The 21,400-nt window shown below is 39.6% G+C and overlaps 1 protein-coding gene across 3 annotated transcripts in view; it reads left to right on the top strand.

The window, feature by feature from the left end:
- Nucleotides 1-21,400, top strand: part of LOC129723123 (lachesin) — a 323,877-nt gene that overhangs the window by 274,709 nt on the left and 27,768 nt on the right. For 2 of the 3 annotated variants that reach the window (XM_055677109.1, XM_055677117.1), the window contains 4 exons: nucleotides 6,350-6,441; nucleotides 12,037-12,165; nucleotides 20,908-21,027; nucleotides 21,121-21,291. In XM_055677109.1, the coding sequence (XP_055533084.1) occupies nucleotides 6,350-6,441; nucleotides 12,037-12,165; nucleotides 20,908-21,027; nucleotides 21,121-21,291 (512 nt within the window). The remainder of the gene's footprint in view (nucleotides 1-6,349; nucleotides 6,442-12,036; nucleotides 12,166-20,907; nucleotides 21,028-21,120; nucleotides 21,292-21,400) is intronic. The other variant, XM_055677125.1, reaches the window with a different exon arrangement.

The following is a 21,400-nucleotide window of genomic DNA, read 5'->3' as shown; positions in this document are numbered from 1 at the left end:
CGGTGACGATAATGACGAAGCAGAGGAAGACATCGTTAAAGAAGCTGTTTGACAACAAGGACGCAACCAGCCTGCGTGAAGCCGGTCCCACGAATTGATCCATCGGACCCTCAAGATGGAAGGAATCGTCTGCGAAGAAGACGAGGTCGCCGGAGTACACGGAGGAGCAGATTGAGACGGTTAAAACACAGTGTCGGTGGATGACCAAAAAATACCGCGGGACGTCTTTCGTTCTGGACGACGAAAGCTATTTTCCGCTGTCCAAAACGCATATTCCAGGAAATGATAATTATTACTCCAGCGACAAGTCATCCACACCGCCTGAAATGAAATACAAGTTCAAGCACAAGTTTGAAAAAAAGGTTATGTTGTCAAAGCCTTGGTTTAAGCCGAGCGGTCTGGCAATCAACCAACAAATCTATCAAGAAGAGTGCCTCGATAAAATCCTGCTGCCGTTCCTGAACGAGCATCACGCGGATGGGAAGTACGTCTTCTGGCCAGACAAGGCGTCTTCCTATTACGCCAAGAAGACGCTGGCGTATCTTGAGGAGAAAAAGATACCGTTCGTGCCGAAAGATCGTAACCCAACAACTTGCCCCAGTGCCGCCCAATAGAGAATTTCTTTGGCTCACTCAGTGCCCTAGTATATTAAAACAATTGGAGGGCCAATGATACGAAGCAACTGACTACAAGAATCCGGAATTGTATCCGGAAAATGGACGTAAGTGCCGTACAACGTTCTTGTGAGAGCATCGCAACAAAGTTGCGTCGAACAGCAGACCACGACCCTTACTCAAACATTCACTGATATTTTTTTTTTTTTGAAGAAAATACATTATGTTATTAATAAAAAATACTGAAATCGATGAAAAAAAAAATTTTTTTATATGTGATTGAAAAAATTCTCATTTTTTATTTAACACCCGTTACAATAATTCTAACCGTGAGATCCAGAGGCGTGAGTGAGATCCAGGGGCGAAAGTCGTGTCTACTATAGTCTCCAAAATCAATTGCGATCGAACAGACTAATCTCTCGTACGAAGTGTAACCTGTACGATACACTCATAGAACCGGTTGTTCTCTACAGGAATGAAACGTGGAAAATGCTTGAGAAGGACCTACGAGTGCTCGGAGCTTTTGAACGACGGGTACTAAAGACGATCTTTGGTGGCGTGCAGGAAAACGAAATATAGAGGCGGATAATGAACCATGGTAAACCCAGTATTCAAAAGGTGGCTAAAGCTGGACGAATACGCTGGGCGGGGTATAATGCAAGAATGAAGTGATAAAAAATGCGAAAATGGTGTTTATCTCGAATCCGGTAGGAATAAGACGGCCTCAGTTTTACGCGAAGTGACGACCGTTGCTTTGGAAAACTAAAAATAAGGAGTTCTAGAAGAACGGGATTACATCTTCTAAGAATACTTCAAACACTGTGGAGAAAATCTTCACTTATAAGAACCACACAGTAACGAAGCTTAGGTGGATTCAAAATGAAGAAAGAAATGAGAAACATTCTCAGGAAAGTCGCATAACTAAATGAATACTAAACTCTTGTCCTGCTGTCCCGCCAAACAAAATAACGTGTTTATATTTTTTTTTTTCATTCTATCGTTAGAATAAAATATCTTTTTATTTACACATACCCCATGTTTGCTTGGAAGCTTTATTTAAAACTGTGCGCGCAAAACATTTTCTCACCATCAGGTGAATTGAGCCGTGTTTTTTTGCAGCCAATAATTTCACTGATGAGTGGACGATGGCGGGTTCTCTTTGAGATTGACTATGCTTTTTTGTGGCACGTTTGGTTATTTTTCTTCCCAAAAAAGCGAAAAGTCAAATGGCATAGATGCCACAGAAGGGTTCGAATCTTTCAATACATACAGATGATATACTCTTCGCATCATTGAAACCACTAGCCTGCCAGTCAATCTGTCATAACATAATTGAGTGACGTTCGAGCCGTTACGCACCATAGCCCTCATCAATAATTCATAATTCTAGTGACTATTGAGGGCAAAATAAAAAGACAAGAATGCATTGCCCAGTTTGATTTATTTAGGTATTCAGCGGGATTGATACGAAAAAAACTAACGAAATTTTCTCACACAATTAAAGTACTGGAATAGACTACAGACTTTAACCTTCATATAATGGTTCAAGATAATAATCAAAAATTACATTTTTCGAGCAAAACTAATCTGAAAAATGCAAGTATGTGAAATGTTAGGTAACAAGTATCCAAAGATGACTAGAACAAGATACTTGACTCTTGCAGAATTCATCGGACATGTTTGTCGCTGCGCGTGAGCAAAAGTCGAACTAATTTATACACTGTTAATATGATGTATACTTAACGTCAAAATCAACTGACGACAAGGCCAAGACATGACTGCTGAAAGGTGAAACAATTTTTTCAGTATCCATGTGGACGACTGTACGGTGCTGCCATCCGAAAAATGATAATAACGTGTACGAATGTTTAGTTCTCATACATGAAACTGTCCGGAAGAATCAAGAATAATCGGCGCTTCATTCAAAATTTAGCGTACCATCAGAAATTCTTGATAACCGCTATGAGCACGCTCTCCAGCCAAGTTGTCCACTCTTGCCGAGGTTGCTAAAGCAAAAATCGGGTGCCCCGGTGAACCTGACCATATGCACAATGGTGCTGAAACCTGGCTTGCGTCATATCAAACTGTAAGTGTTGGTAGAATGGGACCTGAAAATAAATATAACCCCTCAATATAAGCTCCCACTCTGACAGTCAATTTCACACTTTTCTTTCGTACTTTGAAGTGCAAAAAATATGACAATAGCATTAAAATGACAATATCAATAATCTGCATGTTATCTTAAGCGTCGAGCTGACCAAACTGCTAAACCTTTTTCATATACAATCTTGAGCAGCTCAACTATCGATGACGGACTATGCACGATAAATCGGTTTTGCTCATAGTGACAATTTTATGAGAATTTAAGTTATCCGATGGCAGCACTAACCGTCGAAAATCAGTCGTATTCAAAATGTATGAAAAATATGGAAGTTAGGTATCTTGTTCTAGTTATCTTTGAAGTATCGCAATATTATCCAGGAACGCAATGTACGCCTTCAAGCCAGAAATCGCTTGTTCGTACTGCCACAACAAATGATGCAATGGATTATGAATACGCACTAGAACAAAAAAATACAACAGCTCCACTATAGGGGAACAACGGGCAACACGGGCAGGACGGGCAAGATGGACCGTTACTCATTTCTGTATAAACTATTGAAAGTAACACAAATCATTTATGCCAGTTACATACTAACAGGATTCTGGGAGTTTCGAGATATTATGAAGATTGAAACAATGGTTAGTTATTTGAGAAATAATCAAAATAAGCTCACCCTCAACAGCAAAGCAATGTGATGTAGTTTTTGCCGTGTCGAATTTAAGCTTATGCTGCGGTAAAACTTCAGAAAAATATAGTTCTCAATGACATTGGAATAATAAGTCATATTTGAAACATGTGGGTGAAGAAAGTTTAGTGAAAATATTATTTTTTTTTGGAAATCACATCGATCCAAAAAATTGTTTACCTCATGGGCAAGACGGTCCTTTGTTGTGTTCGCAAAATGAACAGTCTAAGAAAACGACGATAGCAACAATTATATAATTTTTTTTCCAGCATTCTTAGCATGCGAGATGAGACCTAAAGTCATTGACTCTCATTTGAAACAAAAATCATCATCAGAAACATTGTTGAAACCTGTAAATATACTCCATGTAAATGATGTGAATGATTCCTTCTGTGCAGCGGACGGTAAGCTTTTAATCTTCATTGCATCCTGAAAAAAACTTACGTTGTTCACCCTGGTGTGTGGTTTTCCACACATACAACATTTTAATTTGTTTTGGACAAGAAACATCTTAATTTTGCCCCAAACTTATTTTTTTCATTGAGTGCATACATACCTGAAGCTATAGGTACCAAATAATCCTGTTTCGAAAATCGAATGAGGTATGTATGTGTGCGGAAGTATGTGTATGTGTGTATATTTTCATTCTTACGACCATTATATCTCGATTTTCTCAGCATCGGCTGAACCGATTCGATTGTTCTTAGTCGCGTTTGAAAGAGCTAAAAGTCTAGTTATTTGACGAAAAATATTGTTTTGATCCGAGGGTTCATTCAGAAATGACGTAACGAAATGTGGTCAGCTTATATAGGAACTGATTAACTAACCGATTTTTTCTTCCAGCGGTTTGACTGATTTGAGTCCTTTTGGTGCTAGATGCGTTTGTTAGGATTTGGAGGGTAGATTTATATTCAAAAATATACTTAAAATTAAATGATAATTTCCAAAGGTACGTTGAAAAAAAAAAACGAAACAAAACTTGTGGAAACGCCTAGTACATTGCAGTAGTTTGGAGGTAACCAATCGAATGATATTATGCGTAGTGTACAAAAACAATCTTGAAAAATACATTTGGATTATCTCAGCAATGGATGTATTGATTTAATTTCCTTGGCTGCAATTGGAAGGGCTTGAAGGCCAATAGGTCATCATCGGACATTTGTTTGATCCGATGGTTCATGCAAAAGTTACAAAACAAAACGTGTTTTCATGATATGAGACCAATTAAACATGCTATGATAACAATTGAACAAAAAAAAGTCCTAACACCGGTTTGACCAAATGAAGCAATATTGGTGCTAGGAATGTTCGTAAGAATATTCTGAAATCTATGCTAAGCAAAGTAAGCAAAGCCTTGGTGCTACATTCCAATTCGTTCATAATACACAGACTTCGCAGTCGAAAGTTTAGTGTAAAGGACACTTGCGGGGCTAGCGCTACGATCCTACTAACACTAACAGTTTCTCCCGAGCCGAGACTCGAACCTACGACGACTGGCTTGTTAGACCATCTCGGGAGATCCATTCTAAATTTATTTCAATATACCTAAAAGTGCGAGTATACTTGTCTTGCAGTAGACATAAAACTGTGTAAATGTTAAACACTGCTCAACCAGGCTGTGCAAACACTAAATAGGTACTTTTTGCATTAGCGTATTCGTAACACATATGTGTGAAAATTCTCACACTGGGATGAAACAAATAAACACATACTTTTACACATGTCCCACGTAGCCTTTTGATTGATTTGATTTTGATGCGAATTACAAGAATGCACCTTTATACATTTCTAAAATCAGTCAAACCGTTGAAAAAAAATCAATCAGTTTATCAGTTCCCATGTAAATTGATCACCTTTTGTTACGTCATTTTTTAATGAACCTTCGGATCAAAACGATATTTTCCATCAAATAACTAGACTTTAAGCTCTTTCAAACGCGACTAAGAACAATCGAATCGGTTCAGCCGATGCTGAGAAAATCAAGATATATTGGTCGTAAGAATGAAAATAAACACACATACACATACTTCCGCACACATACACACCTTATTCGATTTTTGAAACAGGAATAATAGGTACCTATAGCTTCAGGTATGAAAGCACTCAATGAAAAAAGATGTTTGGGGCAAAATTAAGTTGGTTCTTGTCCAAAATAAATTCGAATGTTGTATGTGTGGAAATCCACACACCAGGGTAAACAACGTAAGTTTTTAAATATCTCATCAACAAAAAATATTTTTCCCTTGGAGAAAATGTATTTTGTGTAAGATTGATGGTTTAGGAATTGTCAAGAAATTTCATCAAAATCGATCGAGAAGTTTTCGAATAAAATCAAAACAAAATGCTTTTTGTGGTTTTCCACACAAGGGTTCAATGAAGGTTAACATTGCGCAGCGCGTCGTCCCGTATAGAAAAGAAATTTGCCAAAGTCTTTCATAGGCCCTTCTTACCAGCACAACCGGTCCATTTCATATGCACGTTGTGAAATAGTGGTTTTTCGAGACAGTTTTTATTTTAGTGAAAACTAAAATAAAATCACTCTAAAAAGCAAAGGTTTGCATTATTTTATGAAAAGCACTAGTCAACGTCGAATATTATGAATATCGTTGCTTGAAATGTTGTGTTTTGAGCAGAATAATAAATGATTTCCTTAGGGTGACCGTCCTGCCCGTTGTTCCCCTATGTGCATTTCGAAAAAAAAACTTCCTGTGATCCGACGACTTTTTTTTTACTGGAGAGGAAACATATATTGATTGGAACGTAATTGCCGGAACACGACTGGTCGCTTTTCTGTCCAACAATCTCATTCCAAATCTCCGCGGGGGACATACGGCTGGTGCGCATGCAGGTTGTATTTTTCTGATGATCACAACCATTTTCTCTTATAAATGAATAATTTACCATCGGCATAGGCATTTTTCATCTAATTGATTTTTCGTCTTTCAGAGCCAAAGGGTACCCGGAACCAGTTGTAACGTGGCGCCGTGAGGACAGTGCGGAAATCATTCTCAAGGATGCAGCCGGCACCAAACAAGGTGGTAAGTATAAGAGAGGGACCAGCACGGTCAAGATGTTACATGTGTAACATCTACCAAAAATCAAAAAATGGCCTTTTTTGATTAAAAGAGATCATAGTCGTTTGCAAATCGAATCGAGTTTCAAGCTTACTCTAAAAGTGAAAGTCTGAATGGATGCGAGGCCGAAAAAATAGATGCAAGGTCGAATGGACACTACTAGCTTTAATCTCTACTAAAATGTTATCTATGAACGAGTTTTAGAACATTGATTTCTAGTCCTGAAAAAAAAAATTCTCAGAAAAAAAAATAAAATGAAAAAAATTAATATGTTGTTACTTACTGTACATTCATGGCCACAGGATGTTAACGATCCACTACCGAGTCGAGAATATGTATCCCCATCACTTGATTTCGGGGTAGTCTTCTACCATCACACACACCCGCCAATCGGGCGTCTTCTTCCACACCACACATTCAACGAGTACGGGGTTTACCACGGAGCCGCCGGCCACTGTTGGGCTCTCTGTTGGCTATTTTCTTCGCTGGTCGCTTTTTGTACCACGTAACCAGCCCACTGTAGCCTACCGTATTTTGTCAGATTGATGATATCCGCGTGTTGGTATGCTTTGTACACTTGTGACTTCAGTTTTTTTTTTGCAGAATGATTCCAAGAGAAGTGATTGAATGCGTCTTTCGCTTGATAAAAAGGGTATAAGACCGTTTAGATGGGGTTAAAGTTCAGTCCTTCTTCTGAGTATCACTGCGAAGTGGTGTTAAGATCCGTTTGCATACAACTAAAATGAATTGTATCTCAATTTCCCTGAACAATAAGAACAACGTTATCAGCATAACCAATGACTTCGTAGCCATGCGAAAGCATGTTGAGAAAAACATCTACCATCATAGCAGGGGAGAGAGAACTCCTCCCTGAGGACACCCTTTCACTGCCTCTACAGTGACAGACGAAATTCCCAGTGAAGCTGTGATTGTCCTTATCGAAAGTATTGCTTGGAAGAGGAAGATTGGTAGATTGCGGCCCTCTGGTGACTTCGCAGGCTCAAAAGAGCTTAGTGCTCAACTGATAGATAGTCTCCGTCACCGTGGACAGCCGACGGGCGAGCCCTGTGGAATCACGTGACGTCGTGCGTCTGGATCTAAGGTTCTGTAGCTCTCCGGCGTTCGGTCCGGAGATCACTGTCGAGCCAGGAAAGTGGATGTTCATGAGAACCAACAACGTTTCCTTGGTGGTGACAGTCAGACTACCATCTTCCTTTGAATGTCTTTAAAGAATCATACTCTGGACCTCCTTTTGGCTTTGCGTAGCTCAGCGTTATGTTTTGTTTGGGATCCTCCACAGGCTTCCCAGTTGGGAGTGATTTTAGCCCTGTTGAACAAACGTCTAGCTTCCTGATGAAGGTTGCTGAGAGTTTCGTTCCACCAGGACACATCACAACAGACTGTCCGTTTTGTTAACAGACAATTTGAAGTAAAAGCTTCCGTGATCCTGAACTTTAGGTCACTTACTGCGATGTCCAATTCTACTGGAGATCGAATATTTTTGTGACAGGATGTTCTCGAGTTGACCAAATGTTTCTTAAAAGAGTGCCAGTTGGTTTTCTTTGGATTCCTGAAGTGTTCTCTTCTCAAAGGAATAGCCTCGACGACCCCCGATGATGATCTTTATATCGTTTTTTGGGCACTCTCCGTATGTTTCATAGAGCACCAAAGCAGAATCAGACTGTAATTTGAGTATCTGCCTCGATTCTCAACACATATAAGCGGTCACTGATGAGACCCACCTAATGACACGCTTGACCTATACCGACTCCTAGATCACCTTTATCGCCGTCATGGTAGCAGGTATGTTATTTGATAGTAGTATCTACAGCCCGAAACATACATTTATCCGCACTTCTTGGATGGTTGCAACTTCCATCTTCACAGTTCCCTGGCCAAGATGACCAATATGAGAGAACAGACGTGAGCACGTAGTGACGTTCTCCAGCCCAGGGCTGATCACGAACTGGAGGGTAGACGATGGCTACACCAATAGCGACTACCAGTCGGTTCACTATAGTGTAGACAACAACACGAAGCGATAAGTGACGGATAGAGAAAACACTCAGACCGTCCGCGGGTGAAAGACATCGCATTTCGATGCCGAGGTATTCGAAGAGGCAATGAGAAGAGAGCGCGATGAAGGCAGTTGGCTCCGCCCGACTGCTGACCAACTAGTTGCCATACTATCGCGGACGTGTGACGGCGGACTCGTCAACCTAGGAATGGGAAGCCACCGGTTTACTGGTGGATTGACGCAGTAGCGGACCTCCGCAGCGAGTGCCTGCGTGCAAGACGGAGGATGCAGTATGCGTGAACAGACGAACAGAGGATTGATTGCGCGCTAAAGAGTGCGATTAAGGTTTTGCGCGAGTGCAAAAACGAACCCGTGGGGCGACGCCTACAGGATTGTAATGGCCAAGACCAAAATGCGCTTGCGCCTGCAGAGCGATCACCAGCGATGCTGGAGTGTATCATCGAGGGACTCTTTCCACGCCACGAGCCCAGCTATTAGCATCCGGCAGTCGAGACTCACGCCCGATGTTCAGGTATCGCAGACACAGACCAGGAATAGTCGGCCAACCTGCCGAACATCCTATCCGTGAGCGACGACAGTCGTGTCAAGATGGAGGGAGAGGTGAGGGTGGGTCATTACGCTTGACGTGAAGAATGCGTTCAATGTCGCCAGTTGGGATGATGCAACTTCAAGTGTGGGTTTAAGACTTAATACCCGACACCTGTCCGCTATCAAACCGAAATACCCCAAACTGAATAAAAAGACAACAGTTGTGGTGTAAACGTTTTATATTACTCAAATTGTTTGTTTACAATGCTTTGCACGCCCATTGAGGGAATCGTTCGTACCTCCAAACTTCCTGACTCCTATGATCTTTCCCTGGCTACTTCACACATTTTGCTTATCGTTACTACTCACGGTAATCCTTTCCGCGCCGACACCGACTGCGCTCTTGTTGCTTGCCGCCGAGCCTTCCGGTCACGACGAGAGTGTGCTGTCTGATGCTGAGCTTTCCGCCCGCAGCGTGATCGTAGAGCGGCTCCAATAATTGTTGAATCCGAAATCCAAATGGGAGCTCCACTGCCAATTTCTGAAGCCGAGTAGGTTCGGACTGAGATGACGAGGTTAACACTGAAAATTATATATACAAAAAAGCCTTCTTTCCAACGTCTTATTTGGTTCCTCGATGGCAACAATTTCTTTCTAGCCGACACCGCGATTGTGATATGCAGTGCGTATGGAGAGCTCAGGCAACAGAAGCCTGATTGAACCGTCCCAGGTGTGTCAATGTTTGCTAGTTTCCTGGGATGGGCGCAGTGTTGTGGAATGTCATGTATGACGGGGTGTTGAACCTCAAGGTCCCTGTAGGAGTTGTGATCGTCGGCTTTGCAGACAACGTAACGCTAGAGGTCTACGGTAAGTCGCTCGAAGAGGTCGAGTTGATGGCCACGCACTGTATTCGCAAGGTCGAAAACTGGATGCACTCCAGATAATCGAGAAGGTGACAGGTTGACCGCCGACACGCCAGTGTTAGCTAACTGCCAGTCTCTAGGTTAGTTTAGCTACTTAGCTAGGAGACTTGATAGAACCAGGAGGTTGCACATAACATAAAAGCCGCTTCCTGAAGCAATACCTAGCGGTCGTCCCGGGAAGCATTATAGGCTGAAGACTGGAGGGTTTTAAGTGGGTCAAAGCCCACACTACCTTAGGTTGGTCTCTCAGGTGTTTGACAGCAATTTTTTCCTTTACCTGAATTAATAAAAATAGCACAACAAGAAGGTTTTTATTTTTATTCTTGATAACAATAATAGTAGAAGGCCCAATCGTAAAAAGCATAATGGGGCCGAAAACTCTGTTGGAGTAGGGAAAAGCCTGCTTGAGTAGAATAAATATAGTTATTCCTCCTCAAATAGGCATAAAAACCCTCTCATCTTTTCATACAAATAAATAAAATTATAAATATATTACAAATCAAAATATTTAAAACTAGGAAAGAATATTGATCCTCAATTCTTGATAATTTTTGCACCTTCGACAGTCCAATATAAGTTCATCCTAATATATTGTTGAGTAGATATATAAGTAGAAAGTGAAATATAAAAAAACTAAAAATATACTAAATAGGCTTGGTTGATTGAAATACAAAACTTCTTAGGCTTGCTATGCTGCTTATCTTGAAAACTGTTATAAGAAAGTTAAAAAAATATGCGAAATTTCTTAGTAAAGAAAAATTGTATTGCGTTTTTGGAATTCATATTCTATTTTCTGATGCAATTTGTATCAGAAATGTTTTTAACAATACATATGTAAACGTAGCTGTTTTTAAGTTATTTTTAGAAAGAAGATCAAAATATAAACCTTCGTGGATGTATCAATTTTACAAAAAGAACTACAAGATTGCAGCTTACCAGTTGCCACATCTTCGTTATATTGTGGATTGGTTTATTCGATTTCACGTCCGTCACGTCGCGGCCAGCCTCCTTGCGTCCAGATACCTCATGTTCGCATACCATGCAACTGTATGCCATACATTATTGAAATTTAAATATCGAAGCTCTCTAAGATCGCTATCTATCTCTCATAATTTAATAGCTGGAACAATATTTGGAATGTTACGCAACAGACGATGGATTAAGGAATACTCTCTGTGCAAATCATTTTCGAGTTCAATTTTACTTTGTTTCATATGAAAAGACAGGGAGACGGAAATTCTGTATAGTATTGTAAAAAACATCATTCATTCTTCAAACATCACATTATAAAAATATTTTTAAAATAGACAAACATAACTATTTGATTTGGGAATAACGGTAAAAACTGTTAATTTTAGATCTCGGTTCCACATACAGCAATATCCTCCCTTATATGCATGTTTGTCAACATATCGTTACGTAATACGGCATCAATTGATACCTATCAAATCTTATTTCTTACTACCTTTTCAATATTCCAATAACATCTTAGATTCCAGAACAAAACGCCAAGTGAATGAAAAACCATGCGTTAAGAGGCTAATTTGCTGAACATTAGGCTCTAATAGATGCATTCCAATTAATCATCCCAAAAGCTATATCATATTTTTCCCAAATAGAGCAAGTTTTCGCAACAAGGAGGTATCCTTCGATAAAACCCCTTTTCATTTTGCTTATAGTGTTCATCGGTCAGTCGATCGGTGGCTCCGATAATTTATGACCTCTCGATGGCCATAACGATTCGGAACAAGAATGCCAAGTTCGACACTTACGTGTCTGACTCTTTCAATTCAACGCTAGTATCCTATTCCTCGAATGATACAAGTGGATGATTTTTTTGATTTATAGCACTTCCACTGACAGCTGAAGCATGTTCCATCCTATACGTAGCAATTTTCTCGTAAAGCCTTCTGCCAAGAGTAGGGAAGAATGGGAAGTCGTTCGCTTTTGATACGTGATTTCAAGACATACACGAACATTAACCTCTACATCTTTCCCCTTCACTATTGTTGCTCTCAGGAAGCAATTTGTCTTCACCGTTTTTCCTCTTGTTCTTTCCTCTTTTCACAGTGAACTCGTACCGGGGTGAGGTCCTGAAGCTGACAAAAATCTCACGCAGCGAAATGGGCTCCTATCTGTGCATTGCATCCAACGGAGTGCCACCGTCGGTATCCAAACGAATATCTCTCAGTATTCACTGTAAGTATAATCGATGCATTTTCACACATACACACACCTCTTGTTGGCAATCGGAACAATTTTTAAGCTCCACGATTCTCCTCAAGAAAAAACCATTCGTGAGTTACAGTTTGGCGATATTTAATCAGCTAACAAAATAGAAAACACACCGAAAACAATATTTCACAGAGCTTGAACTAAGCTTGAGATTGAAATGCAATAGTTATAACAGAATGTTTTCAAAATGCGTAATTAAAACTAGTTCTACTGATGAGATTGTAACCCAAGCCCTACCCCAATAGCATCTGCTTCATATGGGCCTCTGTAACAATTCGCAACTGTAGCGTCCTTTTCAGAGAAAAGTTTATCGTTTCAACCGGAACACCGAAACCAGCATAGGATAAAGTGTCAATTACATTCTACAGAAATTTCCCAACATACGAGTGTTACTTGCGAACAGAAAAAAAATTCTGCTGCCTGCTCATATCAGAAATAGTTGCTTCGAATATTCCAGGTGAATACCATGGAGGGGTTTGCAACTAATTTGTAACCTAGTCACGGTTGACTTGTTGACACTTGTAAGTCAACGCTACTAATCACAACACAAACCGCAGATTCGCGTCGGCCCAACTTTTCACTAGTTAAGGTTTCAATGAATTTTTGTGACAGAATGCAACAAGTGTTAGCAAATTACATTTTACGCCTGGTAGAATTTGAATCATGTTTGTTGAGTATCCTATCTCTGTTTCAATTCTGTCGCCTAATAGGTAGTAATTAAAGGTGCTTTTCACAGCTTGTGTGCAAACGTGTTCCGAAATGTTAAAATACCAGCAGATTTGCAGTTTTTTACAATAGTCAAAATCAATTGTTTTGAACCGGTCCTCACCAAGGCTGAAGTACATTGAATTACCACACTAACACGTGTCACATGTGTCACTTTTCGAGTTCCTTTTCAACCGGGCCCGTCAACGTCAAGCCGACGAGGAAGACGTTTGGTAAGATGGCGGGAGAACGACACTCGTCTACGGGGCTAGTCTGTATGTTTCACTACTACGTGATTGGCATAACAAGAAAGTTCTGAAATACCTGCTCGAAAGACAGTTTTGTCTTAAAACCGGAAACGAGTATTTCGCTTAGTTTTGTTTTCACGCAACAATTGCAATCATTGCAAGTGTTTCGTACTTTTCAATGTTTCAAACACACAGTGACACAGTAATTATTACAAATTATTTTTTTTCCAAAATTTTCATTTTACATATGCGTCATTTCATCTCAAGTATGCAAAAAAGATTACAATCAATACAGTACAATCAATAAAAAATTGTTTCTTTCTAATGAATATCCAAGCAACTGGCAACACTGGTCAAAATTTAAATTTTTTTTAATTCCTTGCGAAGGGATTCCAAATCGCAGAATTAAGATTGTACATAATCAACCGAGTTTCAGGGATATAAATAGAAACTGTAAGCAAATCAGAGTAAATTTCAAATATATTTCCTAAAAATGCTGTAACTCAAATATTGTTCATAATACCTCTAAGTGAAGAGTTTTTTCAATGTAATATTTTTTCAAAAATACGATGGAATTATCAAATTTGAAATCAGACTATTACGATTTGCAGAAAAACGCAATTCAATTTCTTGAACGCAAAAATTCTAATCTTATCTGGCAAAACTGCATCTCAAAATTTATATGCATTTTTGGGATTTTCTTGACTTTTTTCCTGCAAAACGTAATTTCTAGAATGTTTGTTGATATATCATATCTGGAGATATCAAAAAAGCGGCACAAAAATATAAGTTCTTGCATAGTGAGCTCATATGAACAATTCCCAAGAGTTTGAGCCAAATCTGAGACACACTTGACCAACTCAAAATAGGTTAACCATATAATCAACGACTTTAATTGATATATTTTATTTTAAAAAATTAACATAACATAACGATTTTCGATCTTTTTGGAACAAATTAAAGGTAATAATTTCTTAAAACTTAAGACCTACTATCGATAAATCGAATGCAAAATATATAAAATTATTATAATTTTCGTCATGTTTCCAAATTCAATTTATTCAAATATAAAGAATAACATATTTTTACAAAAAGAACGACTAACAAATGAAAATATTTTTCAATGAAAAACAACTACAACTTCGAGTAGAATTAGATGTCAATGACGATGTCAGCATTGCAAATTGTTTGTCTTAAGAACCTATAAATGTTGTTCAAAGACAGTTTTGATGTTAAATTGGAATAAAACACTGAGAGCAAAAATGGTATTTTTTCAATCTAAATTGGTTAATCCCGGTTAATGCCACTCTGATTTTTGATAACTACGCTGGTCAACACAGGTGTGGCCCTAAAGCTCAATCTAGAAAGAAAAATGAAAGATTATAGGTTTTCTAGCCTTTCTTGTGAATTTTTGTGCCCCGAGCCACCAACATTTTTTTGGACACATAAAAGAGTTTTTTTTTGCAAGCATAACGTTGAAGCGACGAACCCGCGAGTGATAACTATGCGTCACTCTCACGTGAGTTGACGTGTTTTGGTAATTGCTAGGGACACCAAAATTCACAGGAATGGTTAAAAAGCTATAATCTTTTAGGGCAGCTTTTTTTTCGCTTTTGTCGACCAGTGTTACCGCGGACTACACTTTGTCCAATAACCGTTTTTTGACGTAGGACTACGTCTTTGTTTACTATACTGGGATGCATTCTGTAAAATTGGAAATGAAACTGGCAAATGTTGCGTCAGATTTCAAACGTTAATAACAGCATAACCTCATGATGGACAACAATAACCAATATGTTGTTGGATAGATAAAATGTGTAACAATTTTTTAAAACGCTAGTTATCATTATTACTTCACTGCTCAACGGTGAAAATTGATAAAAAGTTACAGGGAAACTTACGCGAACAATGAACCATGCATGCGCGCATCCCTAGCACAGACGACGTGAATGGACACCATCCGTTCCCCGTGATATTCTCTGTATCAATATCGATATAAATATTGACAGAGTCTCCCCGTCCCAATAGGTCAATTTATTTTTGCTTCGATGAGCTTAGACTAAAATGATGTCTCGAAGGTAAAAGTTTTCCGAAAAGTTTGAAACAATCCCCAATCTTGAACAATTTCTAAACCTGCTATCAAAACCTCATAAAAACTGATGTCTTGAAAGAAAACATGCCGGTGGAAGCAACAGTACCAGTGGAGTGAAGAACCGCAGGTCTCTCGTCGTCTATGATTGCAGCGGTACTCTTCTATTCGTCCATTTCAGCGGTACACTTCTATTTGTACTGCAGCGGTACTATTCATATTGCACTGGTACACTTTTGTGCGTACATTTCTATTCGTGTACAATCGAGGAAAAACTGCAATGCTGCTGTTGATGGTGATTGAATGTTTATCTCATAAATATGATTACCATTAACTATTCAACAAGAATTGTAAATTTTGCAACGGATATTTATTCAATTTTATTTTCGATATTCACCAAATAATCGTGACCGGATAGTATCGAAAGAGTAAATTTCGCATAAACACATTTATAGAAGAGTAAGAGCCTGCGAATGCTTGTGAATTTTTGGTTTATTTCCTATGATTCATTAGAATCTCCTTTTACATTTCAAAATGGTTAGATGATATATTATTATTCAAAGCTTTACCATAATAAACGAATGTATATTAGCAGTCTTCGTAATACAGCGAATGTAGTTGTAAGTAAACGAAAAAAATTGTCAAGCAAAAAACGAAAATGGAATTGTTGATTGTTATGATTTTTTTTGCTGGAACTTGTTAATAATTTTGTAAGACATATCTTCTTATGTTTGCCAATTAATTAACCTTCGTAAGGGCTTCTATATTATTTTGAAAGTAAGAACCATATAATAGATTTGATTCAATCAGAGTTAAATAAGACAAAACAATTTGATAAAATAACGTAAGTATTATTGGATTTGGTTTTCGAGGATATAGAGTTAATTTTGACTTTGACTCATTACGCGAAATTCTTGGTGCTTTTTCAACAAGAATGATATGCTTGTGCCTTGTCAAATGCATGTTTTTTGCACAAAAGAATACTGCAGGCTAATACTAATATCGCCAAATATATACGATATTCTTTCGAGTGTTTTTTTTCTTCATCTATTCTTTCGAGTGTTGTTGAATATATTTCAAAAATTTGATTTCCAGGGGAGGCTGAAAATAGAAATACGTACAGTCGCTGAGGCTCTGTATAGTTTGTAACAAAAAATCACCTTATTACAGTGTTTAGTCCCACGTCACCATTTCATACAACCCTAGGGCTGTATACCTTGTAGTATTTCATCTTCCAGACTATCCCGGACCACCCTTTTTCTGTCCCGGACAGTCCGCGAAAGAAACAGAGTGCAGTTTCGAAGACACCAACACATTCACACGTATGTGTCAAAATCACCAAAAAATGTGTCAAAATCGGTCATCTGCATCTAACTGCAACCACAATAAAGATACGAAGATTTGAAATATGGCAAAAAAAAATAAAAAATAGTTCATAACTCATAGTTTTCAAATAATACGAATATAGTATTTTCCAAACAATTGCGTATGCTACTAACAACATTATAGAACATAGTGAATGCCTAGAAAATAGAAAAGAATATGTTTCATCGAAAAATGTGTTTTGACCAGTCTTTTTTTAATAAAAACTCTCTAAGTCAATTTGAGTAAGAGATATGTATACTGTGTCTTGGGCAAAGTTGATCGTATTAGTTTTATCTATAACTTTACCAAAGACATCAACCCTGTTTCTCGTTGAAACAAAAAAAAATTGATTCTGCATCTCCCTTTTAGGGAGATTAATCACAAATCTCATAACACCAAAAGATGCAGGGGGTAACACCTATCAATTCTGCTGAAGTTGTCATTATTTTATATGCAACTTACGTGGAGTTATCAATTAAGTGCGTCAAAATGGGTTTTAAACCACTGTGCATTGTTGTAATGAGGGGTCCAGACAACCAGACAGTACTCTAATATAGAGCGAGATAATGAGCAGTACAACGATTTGAGGCAGTAGACTTCCGTGAATACTATAGCAGTCCTGAATATGAATGTCGTGGCTCAAGCTGTATCAAGAAGTTTTCACCATGTGGCTCGGTTTTGGGCTGTGTTTCGCCAGCTTCCCAGGCGTCTCATCACCTGCAAGTCTCCTTCGATCTGGTCGAGCCATCGTGCACGCTGCGCCCCTCTATTTTTGGTGCCGGCAGGGTTGCTGAAAAGGATCAATTTAACAAAGTTATCGTCCGGCATCTTTACGACATGACCGGCCCACCACAACCTATTGACAGCCAGGCACGTATTCCAGCCTAGCTGCGTCTCTGGATTTCTGTGCTGGTGTTATTGTTGGCGGTCACCAGTGACCCCAAATACACTCGTAGATCGCCTCAAGCTCATCGCCGTCTACAGGGACTTGAGTTGGAAGACTGTTCTTCTCGCTCGCATGTATTTCGTTTTCGACGCATTTATTCGTAGTTCGATGCGTCCGGCTTCGGTTTTCAGTCGTGTGAAAGTTTCCTCCACCGTCGCAAAGTTACGTGTTATGATGTCAAAGTCATCCGTGAAGACTAGAAGCTGTACAGACGTGCCTTTCGTGTCGATGCTCGCCCTCCGGATCACACCCTCAAGAGCGATGTTAAACAGCGAACAGAAAAGTCCATCACCTTGTCTTTACTCGGCTAGAGGGTATCCTCGAAACCTCGAAACCTTGATCAATCGAGTCAGTTATCAGTACAGATATCCGGATCTGTTATCGTGCATAGTGCCATAGCTGTTTTCGATCGACTGTATCATAGGACACCGTGGAGTCGATGAAGATATGAAGTGTGGACACGTTGTACCTGCGACATTTCTGTAAGATCTGTATTCTGAGAATCTGTAAGAGTATTTTGTAGGCGAGATATTGTGGTAGTTGCGACACTTCAGCTTTCGCCCTTCTTCTAGATGAGGCAGATGACTCCCTTCACCCATTCGTCTAGGTGTTTTTTCTCCCAAATACTGAAAATGACCCATTGTAGCGCTCTAACCTACGCCTCTCTCCAATGTTCAAAGAGCTCGTTCGACAGTCCGTCTTTACCTGTGGCTTTGTTGTTCTTCAGCTTCTTGATCTCACAAAACACTTCATGAACATCGGGGGCTGGTACTCGGTCATCTCCTGCTGGTGCTCCTTGGTCAGATCCTGCTCCGCTTCTGTTTCCTTTATCAGGTGTTCATCGAGGTACTCCTTCCAGCTGTTGATCACCTCGCTGGCATTCACGAGAAGGTTCCCATCCGCGTCGTTGCACATAGCTTGCGGCACATAGCATCTGCGAGACTGGTTCACCTACCCATAGAACTTCCGTGTATCATTAGCACAGTACAGCTGCTTCAGTTCCTCATGTTCACGATCCTCTTGCTGACACTTGTTTCCACGTTGCATCCGGTTGAGCACGTTTCGTGAAACTGTTGGTGATGAATGGAGTAAGACACAGCAGATTAATGGCAGTGAAGCGACCGGCTGTGAACCAATGTTGGCCTTGCAGTGAACGAGTACTTACTTACTTTAGCAGCCTAGAGCCGTGATGGCTCGTGCCATATCACTCTTCTCAGTCTTGGGCTTCCCGTCGTCAATTTCATAGGGGTCTCGACACTCGTAGATCCGCTTCAACCTAGTCAAGCCACCTAGCACATTGGGTCCCTCTGTTTCTGGTGCCTTAAAAAAACGATTCTACCATACTGTATTCTGGCATCCTCGCGACATGTCCATCGCAGCCTCCCAACCTTCTTCAGGTGCACAAGGGGAATTTCTCTAAGTAGTGCCTACAGCTCGCGATTCATACACCTGCGCCAATCTCTGCTCTCGGTTTGTACTCCACCAAATATTGTCCGCTACACTTTCCGTTCAAATGCGGCCAGTGCGCGTAAGTCTTTCGTAAGCAGCGTCACGGTTTCAAGTCCAGAGAGAACTACTGGTATGATTAGAGTTTTGTATACGTCAATTTCATGCGGCGGCTGAATCAAGGCGTCCCGCGAAGGCCAAAGTAGGCCCGATTTCCAGCTTGAATACGTCGTTGGATCTCCTTACTTGTGTTACCAGAGATCCCAAGAATACGAACTCATCTACCACTTCAAGTTCATCGCCGTTCATGCCATCGCCGTCCGTGGGAGGCGAATGTTGATTTCTCTGAGTCTCGCCCTTTCATGTACTTGCTTTCCGACGCATTAATTTCTAGTCCAACTCTCCTAGCCTCCATTTTTAATCTGGCGTCAATTGCCTTCGCCGCTCAAAACATTTTTTGTACATAAAAAAAAGGAGAATTCAGAACTCGGCTTTGATTCTAACTTCGAACACGTCAATGCTAATCGCTAAGAGATAGATAGGCAAACCGTCTAAACACTAATTGTCACCCAAGGATGGTCAAAACCGCGTCAGAGAATTATCATGAGAAAATCCTATTCGATTCTGATCACGCATGATATGCGATGTTTTGTAGCGTCTCTCGAGAAGAGAACTGATGTGACAAATAAATCACCAAAAGAATACTCCGTGAACTTCATAGCCTGTTAAGTGCATGCGAGTTTGTCGTCGCTTGTTCATACGCTGTTTGATTTTCTCATCTGCTCCAATCGGTAATCCATTTTCATCTCCATATCCGATCGAGTCGTGAAATGAAAATATTTGGTTTTTATCATCTTGTGAGTGAGAGTGTTTCGACATCAGCTTACATACACACATCAGTGAACAAAACTTCTATGCAAACAAAGCCGAAAAACATCGGTACATTGAGTTATTTTAGGACAATAGCAAGCAACATTATCTTAAACGATGAAAAATCTATTTTACTGACAATACTTGCGACTCAGAAAGAAAGGGGGATAACTGTTCAAGCGATCGCAACCATTTCTCTCTTCCGATAATTATCGTCTCGCGATTTTTCTCTTTTGTATTGGCACTTCAATTCTATCAGAGAAGTGTGAGTCATCGGTTTATACTATTGGAAATTCATTTTCTGAATGAAATCAATTATCTCAGCGAATCTTCGAATTTGTTCACTCGGACTGTCATATCGTACCAACGATAATTGTCACAATCGACTGAGAGACGAAGTTGACTCACACGCAGAAAATAATTGAATGTTTATCGCTGATCACCATCATTGATTGTCACTTCTTCCAACGTCTTCTAATTTGCTGGAAGTGATCCTACAGTAGAGAGCCATACATCACTGGATGAAGGACATTCCAAGGAACGAAGTGGTACGACGAAAGCCTTCGTCTCTTCGAAATCTTAGCAATGCATAAAACTTTGAGATCAGGTGTAATTCAAAAAAATCAGAAAAATCAGCTTGCTGTTTTTCAATTCGAAAACCTACTGACTCGACGATCCATTCACTTCTTAGACATTAGGTATAAACAACTTTTTCCATATAAGAAATTTTATGCTTTTTTTCGGCCAAAAAAGTAAAGCTTTAACCGCTTGGAGACACGACTTCCGGAAGTCCGATTGCGGAGAAAATAAATGTTTCTAGATTGTTTTTATTAAACAAATTCTACTGAGAGAAAAAAATTGGTGTTCCAAATTTTCAGCCTGTCCTTTTATAGCTTTTAATTTCCTGACTTTGAAAACTTTATGGCTTTTTTGTTGCCTACTGCGCTTAAAAAATATTTAAAGTGGGACATGTTTCCTGGAATTGCTCATATTATCACCTAGTATTAAAAATCGAACATCTTCAATGCTTTTTGCAGTTCACCCTGTCATTCAGGTGCCGAACCAACTGGTTGGTGCGCCTCTCGGCACTGACGTATCAATCGAGTGTCAAGTGGAGGCATCTCCAAAATCCATCAACTACTGGGTGAAAGATACAGGTAACTATCACTTTCAGAAATCATTAACAGATACAATCTATATGATTCACTTTGTATTATTTACATTGTCGTTCTTCAAACCATTCCACAAAGGAGAAATGATAGTATCGTCCCCAAAATATCACGTGCAGGACACTCCCAAGTCGTTGTATGAAACGAAGATGACAATGACGGTTCGATCGTTCCAGAAAGAGGACGTGGGCTCCTACCGATGCATTGCGAAGAACTCGCTCGGCGAAGTCGACAGTAGTATCCGATTGTATGGTAAGTATTTCGCGCAAGTGCATACGAAAACTTTTAACAAATTGACCAAAAGAGAACTTAGTTCAGTGAAAAAATATGCACTTAAATATGAAAAATAAACAAAAGGACG

Source organism: Wyeomyia smithii, chromosome 1, assembly GCF_029784165.1.
Source record: "Wyeomyia smithii strain HCP4-BCI-WySm-NY-G18 chromosome 1, ASM2978416v1, whole genome shotgun sequence".
NCBI classification, from domain to species: domain Eukaryota; kingdom Metazoa; phylum Arthropoda; class Insecta; order Diptera; family Culicidae; genus Wyeomyia; species Wyeomyia smithii.
The sequence above is the reverse complement of the archived record's forward strand: the minus strand, read 5'-3'. Positions and strand labels throughout refer to the sequence as shown.